At 41.3% G+C, this 20,320-nt stretch overlaps 1 protein-coding gene across 1 annotated transcript in view; it reads left to right on the top strand.

The window, feature by feature from the left end:
- Positions 1 to 1,647: 1,647 nt before the first annotated feature.
- Positions 1,648 to 20,320, top strand: part of LOC103184150 (protocadherin-10-like) — a 29,884-nt gene continuing 11,211 nt past the window's right edge. Inside the window, exon 1 of the mRNA XM_042340104.1 lies at positions 1,648 to 4,182. Coding sequence (XP_042196038.1) covers positions 1,648 to 4,182 — 2,535 coding nt within the window. The remainder of the gene's footprint in view (positions 4,183 to 20,320) is intronic.

Raw genomic sequence — 20,320 nt, 5'->3', positions numbered from 1 at the left:
AATTGTGTAAAGTAAAGCCACTCTTTTGGTACAAAATCATTGCACTTATTAAGCTTAGCAGCAACGTGACTGTTTGTGGGGACGCTGCTGTGCACAATTAGCTGCTGTGTTACGCCTACAAATATACAGTCAATTCACAAGATAGTATATTCTGTGAAGCGCTTTGAGACGTCTAGAAGACGTGAAAAGTGCTATATCAATGCAAGGATTTCTATTATTTTTATTATTCGCAACAACATGCAGTATGCTGTATGTGTACATGTAGTCTGAGGTCGCCTGCTTCTCTCTCTCTCCCATTCCCCCCCCACACCCACCCCCCCCCCCCACCCCCACCCCCACACTGTCCATCACGAACCCTGGGAAATAGCTATGATTTAGCTACTGTCTTCAATAAGTTAACAAACACGTCCCTTCATCTTTAAAGCAATCGATGTTTTTTTACTCGAAGCTGAAATCGACCTGTATGGAAATTTGGGTGTCAAACCGTCAAGTAAATTACAGAGGGTGCTTAAAATTACAGAAGGAGAGCACCGTGTGAAGCACAGAAGGCACGGATTAGGTCTGCAGATAGACAGGAACTCGAAATATGGTCGTGTTCCCATTTTGCTAAATGGGTATGTCATGGAAAAGTTTTTTTGTATTTAAAAAAAGTGCATTCATACCCGTCCATCATTGTGCCTTGTTTGTGTTTACCAGTCAATCGCTGCACCCGCCCAGTGCTTGGCTCAGAGATCAGCGAAAGAAAATTATGCCAGTTCTCTTCTTCCTGGTATAGTACGTTTATTAATAGACCAGTAAGTACGATAGAAAGTGTAACGATGTGCAGTACTTTCAATCTAGAGTCTCAGCGTTCGAGTATAGTATTGCTTATCTTCCTCACAGGCAATTTCTTATGGATTCTTAGTCAAATTATATACCAATGCAATTGTTGTTGTTATTATTTATGATGGTGGTAATTGGAAAAAAATGAATCCAAATTTTCAGAACGCTAACAATAATAATAATAATCCTTGCAGTTGACATAGCGCCTTATCACGTCTTCCAGACTTCTCAAAACATACACTGTAAAGTGAATTGGCTGTGTATTCTGTGGGCGAAAAGCGGCAGCCAATTGCGCACAATTAAAGTGGAGGTTAAAATCATTTGGTCTTTGCAGAAATTCTCCCGCGATCAGGCAAGGGTTAATCTCGCCCTGCCGCTGTCCTCCAATAGGGTTCTGAAATAAAACCGGGATCTGCTGCATCAAATGCACTCCTGCCTCCCAGCCGGCGATACAGGGGGAAGAATTCCCAAAGAAAAAAAAACAGTACTGGCTCGTTGTGCTGCGAGTCAGCTGTGTGAGCGGCGGGGCGTGTGTGTGTGTGTGTGTGTGTGTGTGTGTGTGTGTGTGTGTGTGCCATGGGAAGTCTCAACAGTAACATCGCTGAAGCCTTTCAGTGTCAGTGTGGAATTGGAGACACGACACGCGTCTTTACGCAAATTGCAAGTGAGCCCTTCAGTGAGACACGTTGAGTTATTTCTCTCTCTCTCTCTCTCTCTCTCTCTGTCTGTCTCTCGCTCTGGTTCTCTCTGTTTCTCTCTCACTGCTCGAGTGCCGGATGGAACAAGAACTTGCCAGGTTGGGACTGCGTTCAAGGTATACCCGCGATGGAGTTGTCTAATGCACAGAAAAGTACCTGGGTGAAATGGCAAGTAATTATTCTCATTATCTTCTCGTGCGTTTGGGATTTCATCACCGGACAGATTCGCTATTCCATCCCCGAGGAACTTAAACACGGCGCGTTCGTTGGCAACATCGCCGACGATTTGGGACTGGATGTACGGAAACTATCGGCGCGTCGGTTCCGCATCGTCCCCGGTCCCAAAACCCAGTATCTGGAGGTGAATTTGGAAAACGGGATCCTGTTTGTGAACGAGAAGGTAGACAGGGAACAGTTGTGTGGTGTCCGGGCTAACTGCTTCCTGCACCTGGAGATCGTCATTGAGAACCCTCTAGAACTCTACCGCGTGGAAGTGGAGATACTGGACGTGAATGACAATTCCCCCAGTTTTCCCTGGCGGGAATTCCGCTTGGAAATCGCTGAGTCTGTCACCCCTGGAGCCCGGTTCCCCCTAGAGAAGGCGCGCGATCCAGATGTGGGCGCCAATTCCCTCCAAACCTACCAACTCAGTCCCAATACACACTTTGCTCTGGAGGTGCAGACTCGCAGCGAACGCAACAAATTCCCAGTGTTGGTTCTTGAAAGATCCCTGGACCGGGAACAACAGGCGGTGCACAAACTGATACTGATGGCGATTGACGGTGGAGTCCCGGAGAGATCAGGTACCGCACTGATTGTCGTTTCCGTCCTGGATGTCAACGATAACGCGCCCGTCTTCGATCAGACGGTATACACGGTTTGCTTGGTGGAAAACGCTCCCAAAAATACCGTAGTGATCAAACTCAACGCCACTGATTTGGACGAGGGTTCCCATGGAGAGATCACCTATTCCTTCAGTCATCATGCGCCAGGCAGATTGCGCCAGCTGTTCAGTGTGGAACCCCAAACCGGGGAGATCAGGGTCAAAGGGGTTGTGGATTATGAAGAAGCCAGTGTGTATGAGATCTACGTGCAAGCGAATGACAGAGGTCCCTACACGGCGGCTGTGCATTGCACTGTGGTGGTGGAAATCATTGATGTCAATGACAATGCGCCTGAAGTGGTCCTGACATCCTTATCCAGTCCGGTTCGCGAGGATTCTTTCCCGGGTACCGTGATCGCTTTGATTAGCGTGACAGACCGGGATTCGGGAGAAAACGGGAAGACGCATTGCCACATGGCCAAGAACCTCCCATTCAAACTCCAGTCGTCCTTTAAGAACTATTACACCTTGGTCACCAACGACTTTCTCGACCGTGAAAGCGTCCCGGAGTATAACGTGACTGTCACGGCGACTGATTCGGGATCTCCTCCTCTATCCACCAACCAAACCATCTTAGTGCGGGTTTCAGATGTCAACGACAACGCGCCGCACTTTGCCCACCCTTCCTACACCGTTTATTTGATGGAGAACAACGCCCCGGGGGCTTCTATTTGCTCCGTTTCCGCCTTTGATCCAGACATTGATCAGAATGCCTATGTGTCCTACTGTATCTTGGACGGCAAAATACGGGGCACCCCCATATCCACCTATGTCTCCATCAACTTGAACACGGGAAACCTCTATGCGCTGCGCTCCTTTGACTTTGAGCAACTGAAGAACTTCCAAGTGACAGTTCAAGCTCAGGACGCGGGTTTCCCATCTCTCCACAGTAATGTGACGGTCAATGTGATCATCTTGGATCAGAACGACAACGCCCCCGAGGTCACATCCCCGTTGCCCCGGAACGGTTCCCACGCCACCGAGATGGTTCCACGCTCAGCGGACCCGGGCTACCTGGTGACCAAGGTGGTCGCCATCGACGTGGATTCTGGGCAGAACGGGCGGCTCTCTTACCAGCTGTTCCAAAGCACAGACCCGGGTCTGTTCAGTGTGGCGCCCCTCAGCGGCGAGATCAGGACAGTGCGCCTCTTGGAGGATCAAGATGCCCTCAAGCAAAGGGTGGTCATCCTTGTGATGGACAATGGACAACCCCCACTGTCCAGCTCAGTCACCATAATGGTGTCCATTGTTGACAGTGTTCCAGAAGTCTTCTCTGACTTGAGCGACAAGCCCCAAGACACCGAGTATCTCTCTAATTTCAACCTCTATTTGATTGTCTCTTTGGGCTCCGTCTCCTTCATATTCCTGGTGGCCATCATCACGCTGGTTTCGGTCAAGTGCCACAAGGAGAGACACAGCGCCCATGGCTACCAGGGCTGCTCTCTCAGCGCCTGTTGCTCCAGCGAAGGCAGCAGCTGTTGTTTCAGACGCAAGCGTTCAGGAGATGTTTTGAATAACTCCCATGTGAACTTCCAGATGCCAGCCAGCGCCAAGGTCCCGCCGAGCCACATGGAGGTGGGAGGCAGTGCGTCCCTTAATCAAACTTACTGCTACAAAGTGTGTTTGAGCCCAGAATCAGCTAAGACAGACTTAATGTTTCTCAAACCCTACAGTTCCTCCACTCCTCGGAATAACGCCAAGACTTCTAACCCATACGTGACAGGCTGGAGAGGCCAGACTTTGGATACATCAACTATTGGGGCCAATAAATGCAGTGAGGTGAGTCTTGCGATGGATGCTTAAACCTTGAGGTTGGCTAGTTTAGTTCGGGCGAGCAATAAAAACGGGGATAGCGGCGGATTCCATCGGCATAATTTAACTTTCACTGAACATTTTTATATTATAAAACGTTGTTGGGCGATATTGTATCATGTGATACGGCTCATTAGCGAATCTACTCCGCATGGTGCACTTCGTAAATGTGTTTTTTTGTTAATATTGAGCTAACTCTCTCCATAAAATGGAACAGCTGCCTGGTAAGTATTGGGTTTGATGGGGTTATTTGAATGGAGGGAGTGATTTAGACCAGCCAATTTCTCCGCAACAAACCACTGGAAACCGCTGTATTGCGACTGTATAACTATTCATAACCTGTGATTTATCTTTTTCCCAGGTTTTCAGATTTCCACGGTGGGTAATTCAGTCCTAAAGCCGAATTAATGAAGAAATTCCTTTCCGTACGAGATTTCCCCAGTGGAGTGCAGTATATAGTACTCGCAGACTTTTAGCATGACAGTCAAGTGCTCTATCTCTGTTTAAAAAAAAAGCCGGTATCACGAATGAAATGGTGTCTAGCCTACCTAGAGTAAATTAAAATATGGCAGGGACGAGAGTTTAAGAAGCCCTAAGCATATCTGATAAACAGTGATATTTAATTAACTGCATCAAAGGGAACAGTCCTGTACAGAAACCCTTTGAACCGCTTTAATAACTCGCGGGCAAAATGTTTTAGCCCGGATGGTTAGAACAGTTCTGTAATGCATTGATCAGAATTGTTTGAGATGGGATTGATAAGTAGCAATGCAAACTATTTTGATCATCGGCGTCCAGGTAATAATATCACGTCTTTGAGATAGTCTTGAACTGAATTCATTATTAATCACTTTGAACCCTTTCAAGACTGAGTGTGGTAAGGTAAGGGTTTGAAGGGTTACGGGGCAAGGGTCGGTATTTGGAGTTGAGGTACAGATCAGCTATGGTCTAATAGAATGGCAGAAAGGTTCTAGGGGCTGAGTGGTCCTACTCCTGTTCCTATGCTCCTCACATACCACAACAGTGACAGGTAAACGCTGATATAACGTTGGCTGAATCCATATGCCTCACAATAGACAGTAAATATTAACATTTCATGGCACATGCTTTGCTCTCGGGGTTTGGCAAGCACCAACCAACTTTCTTCCAAAAATGTGTCTCTCTCCCCATTTCCCACACCCCACCACCCCCCAACAACAACAACAACCGCAACAAAAAACAGCCCTTTTGTACTGTAGAGAGTTAATGTTAGAAGAGAGAAAACAACTGTATTTGCCCAGAGCTAAGGTATAAATCATCCATATGTAGTAACTTTAAGGAAAGGGCAGTTCTGCCAGAGATGTACACATACTGGTAAAGGGTAAGTCGAGGCAATATGACCGTAGCTTTGATTCATGTCAGATACAGTTTCCTCACACTCTCAGCCCGCCAGCGGCAGTGTGTAAATCAAAAACTGCCCTTTTCGGTGCAGAAGCCTTTTTCCTATTGATTAAAACATTGTGCCCTTCAACTATTCTCGCTATTAAGTCTGCAGCCGTAATGTTCTGCCTTCTGTTGAATCAAGCATGTCGTTATTCACTAATTACACCGGACTTCGTGTCAGTTAATTCTTAGGTGCTGATAATTTTTACTCCGGCTGGAATAGGTTAATTCCTCTGTAGGGCATGACTTTTTGAATATTGAATTCCAATACTTTTGGGTGCCTATATATGTATATACAACATTTTCTTATACTGGACTGTGGGACTTCAGATGGATGAAATTGCTTTTTTTGTGCTGTTGTTGCAAGGCAAACCGATCTAGAGAAAGCCCAGGATTTATTCCTTCGAATCACTGAGCTGAAATGATGGACAGCGAATGAGTGTACACAGGGAGCGAAGAAAAGGCCAAATTAAAATGCAAATCTGTTTTTTTTTTGTTGTTGGAACATTTCGCCATCCTGCTATGTCTTCTTTTGCTTCTTCTGTCAGACCCTCACCTGCATTTCTGCTGAAAGAAAATCATCAGCATTTCAATTAACTTCATTATGAGCACACCTGCAGTTGTGAATCCATTCTCCCCTCGTGATTTTCACAGTGCAATACTCAGTTGGTAGGAGCTCGACTGCAGAGAAAACATTGGCATCCTAGCCAAGTGGCATAGTAATTTTGGAACCTGTGATGCACAACATAAGGCAATACTCTTGTTGCAATTGCACAGTGGTCTGCTAACGATTTTTTTTCATTATACGGTGCAATCCCACCGTGCTAGAGCAGTTGAATTGCCTTGATGCACTGCCGTTTTATTACATTTTCTTTTTTTTTTCGGGAAATGGAGTTTCTGGGGCAACGAGCACAGTTGCTGTGGGTTATGCTGGTTTGTTTAATAATGTTGTATTTGATATTTATACATTATTCAAGACATTCTTTACTTTCCATGACCTAGGATTAATAACTCCAGTATGGTGCTACAGAGATTGTGTCAATATTACTCTGGAGGTCACGGTATTGTTATTATTACTGTTTTTTTGGAAGCGACCAGATGGACTACAATTGTTGTATCCAATCCTGCACATTCCTGTTGACATCCGCTGTCACTCTGATGATATCTGTGGTAATTGTAGTCATGAGCGATCGTTTCACATGGCAGACATATGTGATGCTGGAAACTAATATAAAGGTATTCACAGTGACACCCATCACTCTGCCTGTGGCTGTGAGACTGTGAAAGTCACCATTAATTTCTGGGCTCATGTTCTTTTCTACTCACCGGGAAATGATTGATGTGATACTCCAACAACCGTTACATGTTTATGGCACTTCAACCAATTATTGGTGAGGGATGGTTTTGGGCAAGGGGTGGGATTCCTTTGACTTTTCTCACTTAAAAAATTCTGAACTGTTGTGTGTTGTACTCAGCTGAAGTCCTATACCACCCCAGGCCATAGTTTAAATTAGACTTGGAGGCAAGAAGGAAAATGACTAAAGAAACTAATGAAGTCAGTGGTGATAATTACAAGAAATATTAGTGTACAAGCAGGAGGCAATGATATAAATTAGATTGATTGATAAAAGCAAGTCAAACAGAAGGTTATGCCACCCTGGGCAGAGGTACTAAAAGATCCAAATTTCATATGTAAGTTCATTAGAGGAGCAGTAGATGTCCAGGTTTAGATGTGCAATGATTGGTTTGCCAGAGGCATGCATGATGCTTGGAACTAATATAAAGGTTTCCACAGTGACACCGAGCACTCTGTCAGTAGCCATGAGGATGAAAATCATCATTAATTTTCAGCTTCATGTTCTATTCTACTCTTTAGGAAATTATTTATATGCTACCATACATACTGCTGTGTTCACCTGCAGTCAAGATATGAACTCTTCTGAGAAGGTTGGCCCATTTTCATAGAAGTGGGAATAAACAGTGTGAGAGTAACATCCATGTCCTGACAGTCAACTTGATGGTCTATGCCTCCTGTTAGGGCCTCTTTTCCCTAGGCATCTGCAATGCCCCCCAAAGATATTGTGATTGTTTAATACCAGGGTCAACAGAGGAATCCTTCATCTTTTGCTGGTTATTTATACCTGGGTTAAGTGACTGCACCCATTTTTTNAAGGTAAAAGGGACTACAGTCTGAAATCATTGAGTATGAATGCATTGACTGCAGACATCACAGCATAATGTGGGTATTGTCTGGTGCGCAATATCACATTATCATACAGCAATTCTTCAGTGCTCTCTTAAACTGATTTATGCCTCAATCTCCTGTTGCGGAGGGAGCCTCTTAATCTGAACCATCTAATTTGTGCAACCTCTTGGTGTTGTACTGCATGTTTTACCATTCAGAGGAGCATCTACACCAATGTTGAAGGAATGGCTTTGTGCCATGGCTATGAATAAGAAAGGATTTAAAAGTATGTGTCAGGTCCAGGAGCTTTGCAAAGAAACTTGATATATACCTGTTTTGATCAATGGAATCTCCAATGCAGTTGCATTTGTTTACTTGTCCTGGCCATTTATACACATTTGACATCCATTACCACTCACAGTTTATGGTCAATCTGAAAGTGCCTACGCCCATGCCTTATTGCTTGCATATTAAAGCAATCGTGCTGTAAAATCCCCAAATTCTATTCTTTAGAGACCCAAGCACAGATAATATTCATTGTGAATATGTGTGTATTTTTGTTGGCCATGTAATACCCATACAATACCTCTCTCTCATTGTTTTCCTGTTGAGCCTATTGTGATTATGATGTAAGAACACATGGAAAGGAAGAGTCTGTTAGTTATTTACTCTGTCAGTTTACTAGATTATGACTAGTTTTTTAATCCCATTTTGCTGCCTTTCCTCCAATAGGAATCCAGCATCGCCAATAACAGCGCTACTAATAGAAGGTTCGCTATCCAACTGGGATGTACATGTAGGGAGTGAGGATGGTGGAGGGGTCAGCAATATCTCCATGTGTTTAAGGGAAATAAGCATTTGGAACAGTCTTGATGCTGAGTGAGGCTTGTGCAAATACATGACCTGGGCTGTTCAATATTCTGATCAGATTGCTGACCAAATGAGATTCAAAGTTGTTTTTGTTATGCTACATTTGATATCTGAAGTCCTGGATCTGCTCTCCGTGGGCGCAGTGTGGCCAAGGACATCTGCAAGCTCTGTTAGCCCATCCTTCATGCTCAACTGGAACTGTTTCACACAATCTGCCAGTCCTCAGTGCCCAGGTGATTGGAAAGTTGTCTTCATGCCAAACATAGTTACAGTCAGTTACTTTGCTTTGATACCCATGTGTCTGACTCCAGAACAGATGATTCAATCACAGCTGCCTTATCAATGCCATTTTCGTTTTTGGTGACAGCTACTGTATCATTAGTTAACCATTCAGTGTTGAGGCACAACATGGATCTCCATATCTTCTTTAGTTGGTCTATCATTGAGTACAATCTTCTTTGGTGATGTTCACATCATTGGAGCCCTTGAGAAGTCACACAATTCCTTTGAGGCCTTGATTGGATTTGTGTGGATTTGAGGCCACAACCCTCTATGCTGCTGCCCTCTTGACCGCATCTCACTCAGTGAATTGATCTCCCTCCTTTACAGTGATGTCAACTAGCCCCCCATTCAATGTAATTCAGCCTTTTCTGATCTCTTGTAGGAAAAAAAAGTGTCTAATTTTCCATTTTTTTACATGTATAAATGTGCTGAACTGAAGGCTTGAGAGGCAGAAGAAATCATGAGGTTTAAAAAGAGATAGACATTTAGACAGAACAGGATCAATGGGCTGAATGGCCTTCTCCTGTTCCTTTGATTATTATAACCATGTTTATTGGGTACATTAATTTCCCAGTTTGGTTGGATGGTGCAGTTTATGCGCTTTGGTTTACAGGCTGGTAGGGTGCATCTTACAATTCAAATTATTGCCCTTGTCGGTCATGTTTCCTCAGAGCCAGTTAGGCACCGGGGAGGCACCTGTTACCTCGCTACCTTCTTACAAGGAGGATATTTGTAGACACGGTACTTGTTTTGTCAATCTCAAAAGGTAAAGGGCTTGAGTGGATCCATCCAGGATTGTGAGCCTTGTCCTCCAGATCTGTCTTGTCCCAAGTGTTCAATTGACTGAACCATGAGGATGGTAATCAATAGAGAAGTGCTGAACTACAGCACAAACTTGAAGTGACATGCATTGTCACTTTGGGTTAATTTACCAAGAGCTGAATTTTGACTCATTCTAGGCATTTCCAGTACAGGTACAGCCTCTTTTGAAGGGAAATGGTGATGTGTGCAAGTGGAGTGACAAAATATCTCATTTGCTCACTCCACCTATTTACACATTGCTATTGTAGTCGATGGGCACATCATTGTTTTGTATGTGGTTTGGGAATGCAAAAACAAAGTCTACGAACCTTATTAATGTTAATAATATGACCTGGTACATTGTGAACTAATCCCTGATTGTTATTTGGGTGGTGATGGTGTTGTGGTGTGGGGGAGGGGAGGAGGGAAGGAGGAGGAGGAGGAGGAGGAGGAAGGAGGATTATCACTCTCTTGACAGCGGTGATGGAGAATATGTCCCACACTGATTTTATTTTAATTGCTTTTTGCACACTTTTGGTCTGGTCTGATCCCCATTGGTGTTGGCAGATCTCATCAATACTGGAGCCTGCCTCCATCCAACCCTTGTCAATATAGAGGTGAGCATTGTCTGTAATTGCTGGCAGGAGAATGGGTTGATATGTCTGTGTTTCCTGGCAGTCCAGCAGGATCCTGTGATTGTAATTGAATTGGACTTCACACAAACTCCATCCCTAGAAGCTTTGAAGACAAAGCCCAAACACGACTGTTTATTAGAAATTTACATCAAATCGCTTTGAACAGATTTTAAAACTTGTACAGGTTATTTGGTAAGCAAGCGGTTAACAACCCATTCAAATCCAATCTGTGTTGCTTTTTATTTGTCCACTTTGAAAAATACCTAGTTTTTTTAAAAAAAATGTATATTTTAAATGAATCAATACGATAGAGATTTCTACTTATATTGCTGGTACCGCAATGCTCATTTTCTGTTTCAACACTACTCCAGTTTTGAAATAATTTTTATTTATAAATCGCAGACACATACAATATACGGTTGTCAGTGTTGCCCTGAGATTAATTTCGCACAGATGTAGGGCTGGCCCTCTTGATCGAAACGAAACCAGGTAAATAAAAATCAAGATGGGTTTGAAAAACCCAAATTGCTGTTATTTATTGGGTAGCTGATGAAATAGAAGCCAATTCCAAGATTCTGGTCAACACAAAAAAACACATGGATTCAATTCCATTCCATTCCACCAAGCCATCATCTGATATGTGACTGAAATGTAGAACCAGAGATTAAAAAAAGAGAAAAGAACTGTGAATAACATGGTAGACATCAGCAGCTAAATTATACCTTAGACTGTGAGGCCATTGGCCTCCGGTTTAGGATCATGTAGTATTGTATAAAAATTGAACATTCAGACTTAATTTTGAAAGTTTTATTTTTTATTATATTTAACATATTCTGTTCTACATTTTTTTTTACCTTTTAAGTATATAAATGCAATGCATGTCTCCGGAATTAAACATATGGCTTTATTCAAAAAAATTAAAAATGTAATTAATTAATTTTTATGGATATATAATGATCAGGATGATTTCCTTAAGCATACAGTTTTGAAGGTAATACACACCCAATCTATCTGCAAATTCTAATCTGCTAATTGGATCTCACTATAAATCCATCTGTCTGACACCTCATTATTTACCAGCTACCACAACCCAGCGGTGCAAATGCCACACTTACAGCAGTCTGCAGCAATTCAACAGTTTTTTTTCATCAAAACAGTGAAAATACATGTTTCAGGAGTCAGATAGCCAATTTAGCCAATTCGTGTGAGTGGGTTTTGTGTCAGATGTACACCTTCGTGGTCACTTTCGTAAGTCTTCATGATCTTTCTCCATCCTACCCAACTTTGCAAATTTCCTCCACCTCTATTCTTCTATTCCGCTCTTTTAGTTCTTGTCTACTACACATTCCTCCCTCGCTCCCTCGATAGCCAGAATCTTCAGCCACTGTATTCCTGATCTCTGGAAGTCTATCCCAAAATGCAAAAAAAATGAGTTGTGTGGTCAAACTAAACTAGCAAACGGAGACTCAGAAAGATTAGCTGCCTTTGTAGAGAGACTGCTCCTTTGTGTATGCAAAGGGATCAATGTTAACTTTTTTTAAAAAATGTTGCTTACTTCAAACTCATTTGTTTTGTTCATTTCTTCACATTTCAGTTCAATATCAACAGCAAGTGTTGAAGCCGGGATCAAGACTGATAGCTTGAGGAAATAGCTGAGCCTGACCCTGTGAGAAAGCCACATTAACACATTAACGCATATACATAGTTTGTGGCAAAGCACCCTTAAGCTAATAATTATCTCTGCTGATGTTAATTCAGATCCCTGACACCATCAGCCTCATTCATTTTTTGTAGGTATTTATAAATCTGTTTTTCATCACTGTGGGAGTGAATTTTATATTACTTATATGAAGCACTTATAATGCTGAAGCCTGACACTAATAATAGAGTTCACAGATGAGAAGACCACTTTGTGCCTTGCAGCTCATTCCTGTAGTCTATTAACCTTCACTTTATGCTTTCTGATTATACTTTAAATAATTCCTATATTTTTTTTCTCTCTGTTATTTACTTGCTAGTTTATCTCAAACATTAATTACTTTTGTAGCAAAGAATTTTCCCGATATTTGGTCTCAATTTATTCCTCAGTAATTTCCATTCATGTCCTCTGGTCCTACTTTGTTGGCTTACTTTGAAGTCATATTCTGGGTCTACCTTATCAATACCATTAAATATTTTATATACAGTACTTCAGTAAGGTTCTTGTCCTTCCTCCCCCCACGGCTTTCATCCGCAGATTTAAAGCTTAAGTTTCCATCATCTTTTCTTCAGAGATTTGTATATGCACAGGAATAAAGAGAAAAAAGAATCTGGAAAGGCCATTTGGCCCTTCAAGACTGCTCTCTCCACAATCCATTCAAAAGCAAACCTACTATAGAAATTGCGCATCGTCTTGGAGGATCATAGTCAAAATTCCACATATTTACTCCACTCGTTCAAAGTTTGAGGCCTGAAATTCCATCTAGTTGTAACCTACTTAGAAACATTTTTTCTTCAGATGTAAGGTGATTTCTGCACCTTAGGACATCCTCCCATTGTGAAAGTGCCTTATACATGTAAAGTTGTATTTTGATTTGTATTGTAAGGCCATGAAGGCCATGTAAGGCCATGAAGGCCATGAAGCATTGGGAAATATTCCTTATTAAGAAGCATTTTTTTCCGCAGTCCTTGATAAGAAATGACATCCGAATTACGATGGCATTTAAAAATTTTCCACAATTCTGTACACTGTTAAATTGAAAGGCGAAATGTTTTTTCATGCTGAAACCAAGGCAGATTTTGTGTTTCTGGGCTCCATCTCTTCACAGTTGATATTTACCTACCTCCCTCTCAAGCACTTAAACCAAAGTACAGCAAGCAGTAATTTTTATGTATCTCATTCTCCACCCATCCATTACATCCTTCAATATGCTTCCCAAGAAGATACCTACCCAGGTTTTTACGTTGAAGCAATTACTCAATTGATGCATTGTAGGCAGGGGTATTGGGTGTTTTTCAGATGTTTGCTAATCTTGGGGTTGGGATCAGTGTTGCTCTTTTCTGTGCACAAATATTTGCACTTCAGTGTGAATATCAGTACTCTCTATGAGGAGAGGAATGAACACTCAAGTGACAGTGTCATTTAAATTTTTACATGAGCGATCTTGTTGTTACATCAAAAATATAGTTTGCTCCAAATCACTGCAGAAGATGAAGGTGAGAATTGGTTTGTTTATGTTGAGAAAATATTCTCTTTGACTAGTCGTGATAGACAGCGTATCTGAGATAATTTTTTTTAGGTCAGCCAGGTGTCTGATACGCATGGAAACTCATCACCGTGCTTAAGAGCATGCAAACTCCAGACTGAGAGTTCTCTGTGTGCCATCCACACGGTTTTATGCAATTTCTAATATTTGACCTTTTTGAATGTGAAAGGCAATCTTCAGGCAGTCGCTAGAAAGCATTCTTTACATACGAGAAAATCAACAGCCAGAACCGTTGGATTAATTTAGGAAACAGCTTGATGTTGTAATGGGAAGCTGGAAGGGTGGATTGTCTGCAAGGGTGAGATCAAATAGTATGAAAGGCCTTCCTTAGCCAAAGCTCTCTTGAACCTTTGATCTCTCCTGTGATATTGTGATGCTGTTCAGATAGGAGCAGCTCTCACTGACTAATAGATGGTTTGGCAAGGCAGTGGAATTTCAGATCTCAGCAATCTGAGCTCTTGCGAGTGAAATTAAACGGGTTGCTAAGGGTATAAATAAGAACACTCTTGACCAGTAGACTGCTAATTCTGAATTTTACTCGGTTTTCCTATTTCTAAGAAGCTTGTAAAATCGATAACCTCAATCAAGAGACCAGCCAAGAAAATAAGAACTTTGAATATTTTTTTTTGACGTATATAAGTTGATTTGTAAAACAAAATCTTTGCAAAAGTTTTATGATTTTAATACGTTATCCAAGACCATTATGAAGTCTTATCTTTAAGTATTCTTTTTAACAATTGCTGTGTCTCAGATTTAGTGTTGGAGGTAGATTTAATGAGAAAGTGCCCCACCAGTCGAAAAGATAATTGGATGGTACAGGAAAGAGATGCCACATAGCTGTACTGGAGTTTGCCTAATTAGTTTTAATTACTTTTGGAAACTACTCGGCTGCTTTTGATTTTGAAAAGTAAGGAAATTAAAAACATTCTTTTCTGGGATAAAGGCCAGAGATGAGCTCTCTGTGATTGAGAGAGAAATGCTACATTCTCCACCCACACCGAACATTAATGTACCAGTGTGTTCCATTCATGTCATGTTTAATGATAGGAAACCTTCAAAGCATGCAGAGAAGAGGGTAAATGGCTAAGTGTATTGGCTTGACAACGTTTGTGCATCCCAATATACGCACCCATTCTTCAACTTGGATTCCTTATTAAGCAATAAAGTCCAAAAATTCTGCAATCTAGACCCCCAATATAATCCTTGCATCTCCCTACCTCTGTGACCTACTAACCCTATTCCGGCCTGTCCATTCCCTTGGCGGACTACGGCCTGCTCTACATCCTCCGGCCTGCCTGCCTCACGATTGGGCCTTCAGCCTCTCTGCCGCCACCCTCTGGAACTCAATCCCACAGTTATTTGCCTCACCCCCTCCCTTGCTTTTTCAACTGCGCCTTCAGTTACGCTCCTACCCCCCCACCCCCCCACCCTCTCTGCCCTCCACCCCTCCTGATGCCAACTCCCAGCTCGGGTACAAGTCCTTGACTGTCCAGTGATTTGGGATATCCCCTGATGTAAAAGGCCCTGTGTAAATGTAATGTAATTTGTTGCTGTTATACTGTTGCTCATATGATTTGTTGTAGCTGGAACCTCTGTTTTGAATCTTCATTGAAACCAATGCGTGAGTGAGAGATTAGAAAACTCAAAGCTCAGACGTGTGTCACTTATCTTTATTCAGACCACAGTCAGCAGTGCAAGGCTTAGTATTAATTTATTAAATTAATGCTCTAAGTGATCTGGTCCATTTTGGGATTAGCATCCTGAAGGACTTATTTTCTTATTATGCCTTTTTTGTACTGAATAGTCCTTTACCTTGATTGGAGTTGTCAGGTGGTGCTTTGTCTGTCCTGCAGTGTGTTACAGAATCCTAGTTTCTGCTAAAAATGGCTTTGCTTAGATGCTGTTTACAAGGCATCACGTACTAGTTTAAGATGAGAGGATTATAATTATATCTATAGCCAAATGCATAAAAAAAATCACACTGGGAACTCGACATTCTGCTCACTTGATCATTCAGATGTGAAAATGTAATCGCATTTTAAACCAAACTGGATGCTTTTTATTCAATGATCCACTTACAACTCAAAGCTGGTTCATAAATATCACCTAACGCTTGATTATTGATAGATTTATGGGTGGCAGATTGCAGAAGGAGAAGATGGTTCATAAATGTACCATAGTCCTCGATTATTAATGGATTTATGCACTGCAGGTTTCAAATGGAGAGTGGTATTCCCAATTCACAAGATGAAATGATTGAGTTTCACTCTCAAAGTGAGTAAGACCATAAGACGTAGGAGCAGGAGTAGGCCATTCAGCCCCTCGAGCCTGCCCCACCATTTAATAAGATCATGGCTGATCTTCTAACAATTCCATTTACCCGCCCTATCCCCATATCCCTTAATCCAGCTATCCTTTCAAAATCTATCAACCTCAGTCTTGAATATGTTCAAGGAATGAGCATCTACAGCCTTCTGGGGTAGAGAATTCCACAAATTCGCTACCCTCTGAGTGAAGAAATGTTTCCTCAACTCAGTTCGAAAAGGCTGACCCTTAATCTTGAGACTATGACCCCAAAGTATTGTAATTCGTTTCAATGCATGAACTATGGTACAACAAAGTGAGAGTATATAACATTGCCATAATAATATTGTGTAACAAAGTCATAGCCTGATATATTAGAGTTGTGATTACATTTTAGCCAAGTAACTGTAATGGGCGGTGTAAGTTTAATAATTATCTAACACCCACCATGAAAAAGAAGAAGCAGCCAAACATAACCTTGAAATGTTATTTCTCTTTCTTTTGCTAATTTTTTTTCCTACCCCAAAGGTGTGTGGGTAAAGATTCTGTTCAATGTTATGTACTATATCTTTGATGATGCTAGCTGTTAATAGGATTTCCTATTATAGACATTGCCAAAGGTGGTACTTGTAATTTTGAATGGAATTTGTACCCTTGTCATGTGGTAGGTTTTCCTGGGTGTTAGGTGTCTTACAATATCTTTTATAAGTGATTCTTTTTCAGTTTGATATTTAGCAGTGAATGTGAATAGGTTACTGGACTGTATGAGAGGCAAAACAGTCGAGCCTGATCTTAGGTTCACCTCCAAATCCCAAGCAAGTGGATTTTTGAGGAAGTTTTGTTGGATAGCATGGAAATGGGAAGTTTTATTGCTTCCCCACCTTCCCCCCTCCCCCACCCCATCCGGTCAGTGAGGAACATGGGGTTAATTGCCACAGCCCAACTACTCCCCGGATTTGATCAACTTACTTGGCACAGTTGTTCATTTGAACATGCGCACATTGACTAGCGCTCTCTCTCCTCTGGTTCGAAGGGTTGTTAGTTCCACATCTCATTGGAAAATGCAGCTCACAGACTCGCCAGATTTTCCAGTATGAGCTGGGGCTCATTAATAATAATATTCCTTCCATTTGATACAGCGCTTTATCACATCTTCGAGACGTCTCAAAGCACTTCACAGAATATATCGTGAATTGACTGTATATTTTGTGGGCAAAATGTGGCAGCCAATTGCGCACAGCAGCGTCCCACAAAGAGTCATGGATTGAGTGATGAAATTATTTATATTTTTTTAGAAATGTTTTTTTAAGGGATTATTATCCCCGTTAAAGCGATCTGCCAATTGACTAACAACTAGCTTCCTACTTTACTGCTAGGTAAACAGAGGTGTGTGGAGTTAGGAAACTTGCCTAAGTTTTTGCCCCACTGGGAATTGAACCCGGGTCCTCTCGCTTGAGAGGAGAGTGCTCTAATCACTGAGCTACATGACTCCACTCATTGGATTGCCAAAGGTGACATATTCAAATGAGACTCTAAAACTAAAGTGCCATATACCTGTTTATTGTGCGTTAAAGATACCATTTGTAAAGAGAAGAAAGTTCAGCTGATCTTTCCTGGCTTCCTGATTATTTGAACATTCACCTCATGGCTATTTGTGGGACATTCTGTGCACAAAAGTCACTACGCTCAACAGTAATTTCCCGTGAAGTGTTTTGAGATGTTTTGACATTATAAACCAAGGCAAATTCTTTCTTTTCTCATCTGCACAGCTTAATGCAACACCAAGCAATGTATTTCCCAGCAAGCCATCAGGGAAGCATATTTGTTGTTTTATACTGCAGTGGTTTGGGACTGCTGGAAAGATTTATTGCAACTTATCTGTATGCAGGAAATGTGCAAAGTATTTATATGCATTTTATTGACTTTTCAAATCTATGTTGGAGCTCTTTATGCCGGTAGATTAAAAACCTCAATTTAGCCAATTATTGTAGAGAGGGGAAAAAGAAATCTAACTTTGCTAATGATGCATTTTACGATTATGGGGCGTACAGATGATGGGTTGTAAGTTCCATCAGAACATTAGACAGGTGTTGGAAAAATCAAGGCTTTCATTATTGTGTAGAATGTGTCAGTGCAAGAATTGACAATGCTATACTAATGTGCTTGGAGGCAGTGGAGCATTTTCCAATTGGCTGTTTGTGGGACCAAGCTACAGAATGCACGGTCTGTCTTTCTTATACCCCCACAGTAAACTGGGACTGTGGAGGACTCTCATTATCTTGTGTTTGAGTGTGTTTCTTGTCCTCTGGCAAAAAGTTAATATCTTTCAAGAGTGAGAAGGCAATTTGGTGTGTTGTTTTGCAGCCCTTCTGCGCTCAGATGCACAGGTTTTTTAATCCACGGTTTCAGGCTGACATTCTTTGTGACTTTAAAGTTTTGTGATTTTTATTGTGAGTATTTTTTTTTGGGGGGGGTGGGGTGCTCTTTATTCCATCAGAAAATTATTTCTTGCGTGTTAGCTCACTTTCCAGAAAAAAGTTTTTTTTTTAGGAAGTGAAAAACTGAATCAAAAGAATAAATGATTTCATATAATAATAATAATAAAATAACAATAGTATAATAATAATAAAAGGAGTATTTGGGAAGAGCAAGAAAAATGGAAAATAATAATAATTGAATAATTTAATGTTGGGAGGAATCTCAAACTGCTTCACAGGATTTTCTGTGGAATGTGTTTGTAGGAGAGTACGGCAGCCAAATTGTATAGCCCAAAGTCCCACAAATAGCCATAAAACAAATGACCAATTTTTACTTGGGGGGATTGTTCTGTTGGCCAGAACACTGGGATTAGAGGAGATACCTCCAGCAGGGGAGCTGGAGCCAGCACAGGTGCAAATGGTTGAATGGCCGACACACGTATTATAAACATTCTGCAATGAGCTTCAATTTTATGCCTTCGCTCCCAGCGGAGTGTGATTTCGCATTTATTCATCTCTCCAAACATGTCTGACAAGCGGAATGGCTTCCTCCTGTCCCAATGTTGCTATAGATCTCTGATTCTTTAGACGGACTCACAATTTACAGGCTCCAAAATCAGTTGAATGAAGGAACTGATGGATTACCTAGGTGCCGTTGCATTAATGTTTGGCTTGTATTTGCCCCTGAGACCACTTTACTTGTGAAATAACATTGGTGAATTAGATATATCTTTAATTTATCCTTGATCATCTCCTATTCTGTCTAACTTAAAATGAATCGTGCACTGAATCTCTTCCAGTTATTTATTAATGTGTTTGCTGACCATTATCCCATCTATTGGCCTGAACAAAATGTCTTCAGGATGTAATTAATCTGCAGGTTATATTGTTATTGCTTTCCTTTCTGCAATTAAATATGAATTATATTGTGTTTGTTTTTGAACCTGAGTAATGTTTTGTGAAAGGCAGGGTCTGAAAGATTTGCTTACACTGAGATTTAACTGTTCAGAACCATGGCTAGAAGGCCTTTGTCCTCAAATATTCTAAGCTTGTGAGACACTTTTGTTAAAATTTAACATGACGGGTAGAATTCAAGAAATTCAGCCTCGATTTAGAAGCCAATCTTCAGCGGTTATTGAAAAGAAACAATTTTAAATTAGGATTTAGGTTTAGAATTTTGCACAATTATGACACAAAGCCCGACTCTCAAAGTCGAAGAATGGGTGAAATATTGGGCATTTGAACTTGGGAGGTAGGTATGGTTTGTCTCTGCATGATTTCAGAGCTGGATAATACAGCTCTGCTTGAGTAGGACATTACAATTTTATAGAAGGGGATGGAAGAATTGTGAAAAAAGTTCTGGCCATTTCCCTGTTCAGCTTCATTTACATGCAAGTCAGCACCTCGTAGCTTAGTGCTAATATGCTCAATCGCTTTGATGAGTTTGTTAATTTGGGGATTAACTGCTTGAAGGACTTTGTCTCCAACAGGGTGCATTATTTTTAAGCAAGCCTTCATTTTCATTAGGAAATAATTGTTCCAAAATGCTGGAAAGGCTCAGCAGGTCAATCGGCAGCAGAAAGAAAAGCACAGGGCAGCATTTTCAGGTGTGACCCTTCATCAGAACTGATTGTTGTGATGATTGCACTTTTGGGGCATTTTTAGAACCAAAATGTTTGCTCGAGAATGAAATTAAGACGTCCTTTTGTAAGGCATCTTAAGGTGGTATGAATAGAAATATTCATCGGTATATTTAAATGGGGTATCTCACTCCCCACTTATGTCTGGTAAATTAGCATTTTTCTTATAATGAATTGGTGTATGAATAGCCAGTTCTGTGATATTTAAGTTCAATCACTGTGTTATATCTGTTTATGCTCCTTT

Source organism: Callorhinchus milii, unplaced genomic scaffold (genome assembly GCF_018977255.1).
Source record: "Callorhinchus milii isolate IMCB2004 unplaced genomic scaffold, IMCB_Cmil_1.0 Scaffold13, whole genome shotgun sequence".
Classification (NCBI taxonomy): Eukaryota; Metazoa; Chordata; class Chondrichthyes; order Chimaeriformes; family Callorhinchidae; genus Callorhinchus; species Callorhinchus milii.
The sequence above is the reverse complement of the archived record's forward strand: the minus strand, read 5'-3'. Positions and strand labels throughout refer to the sequence as shown.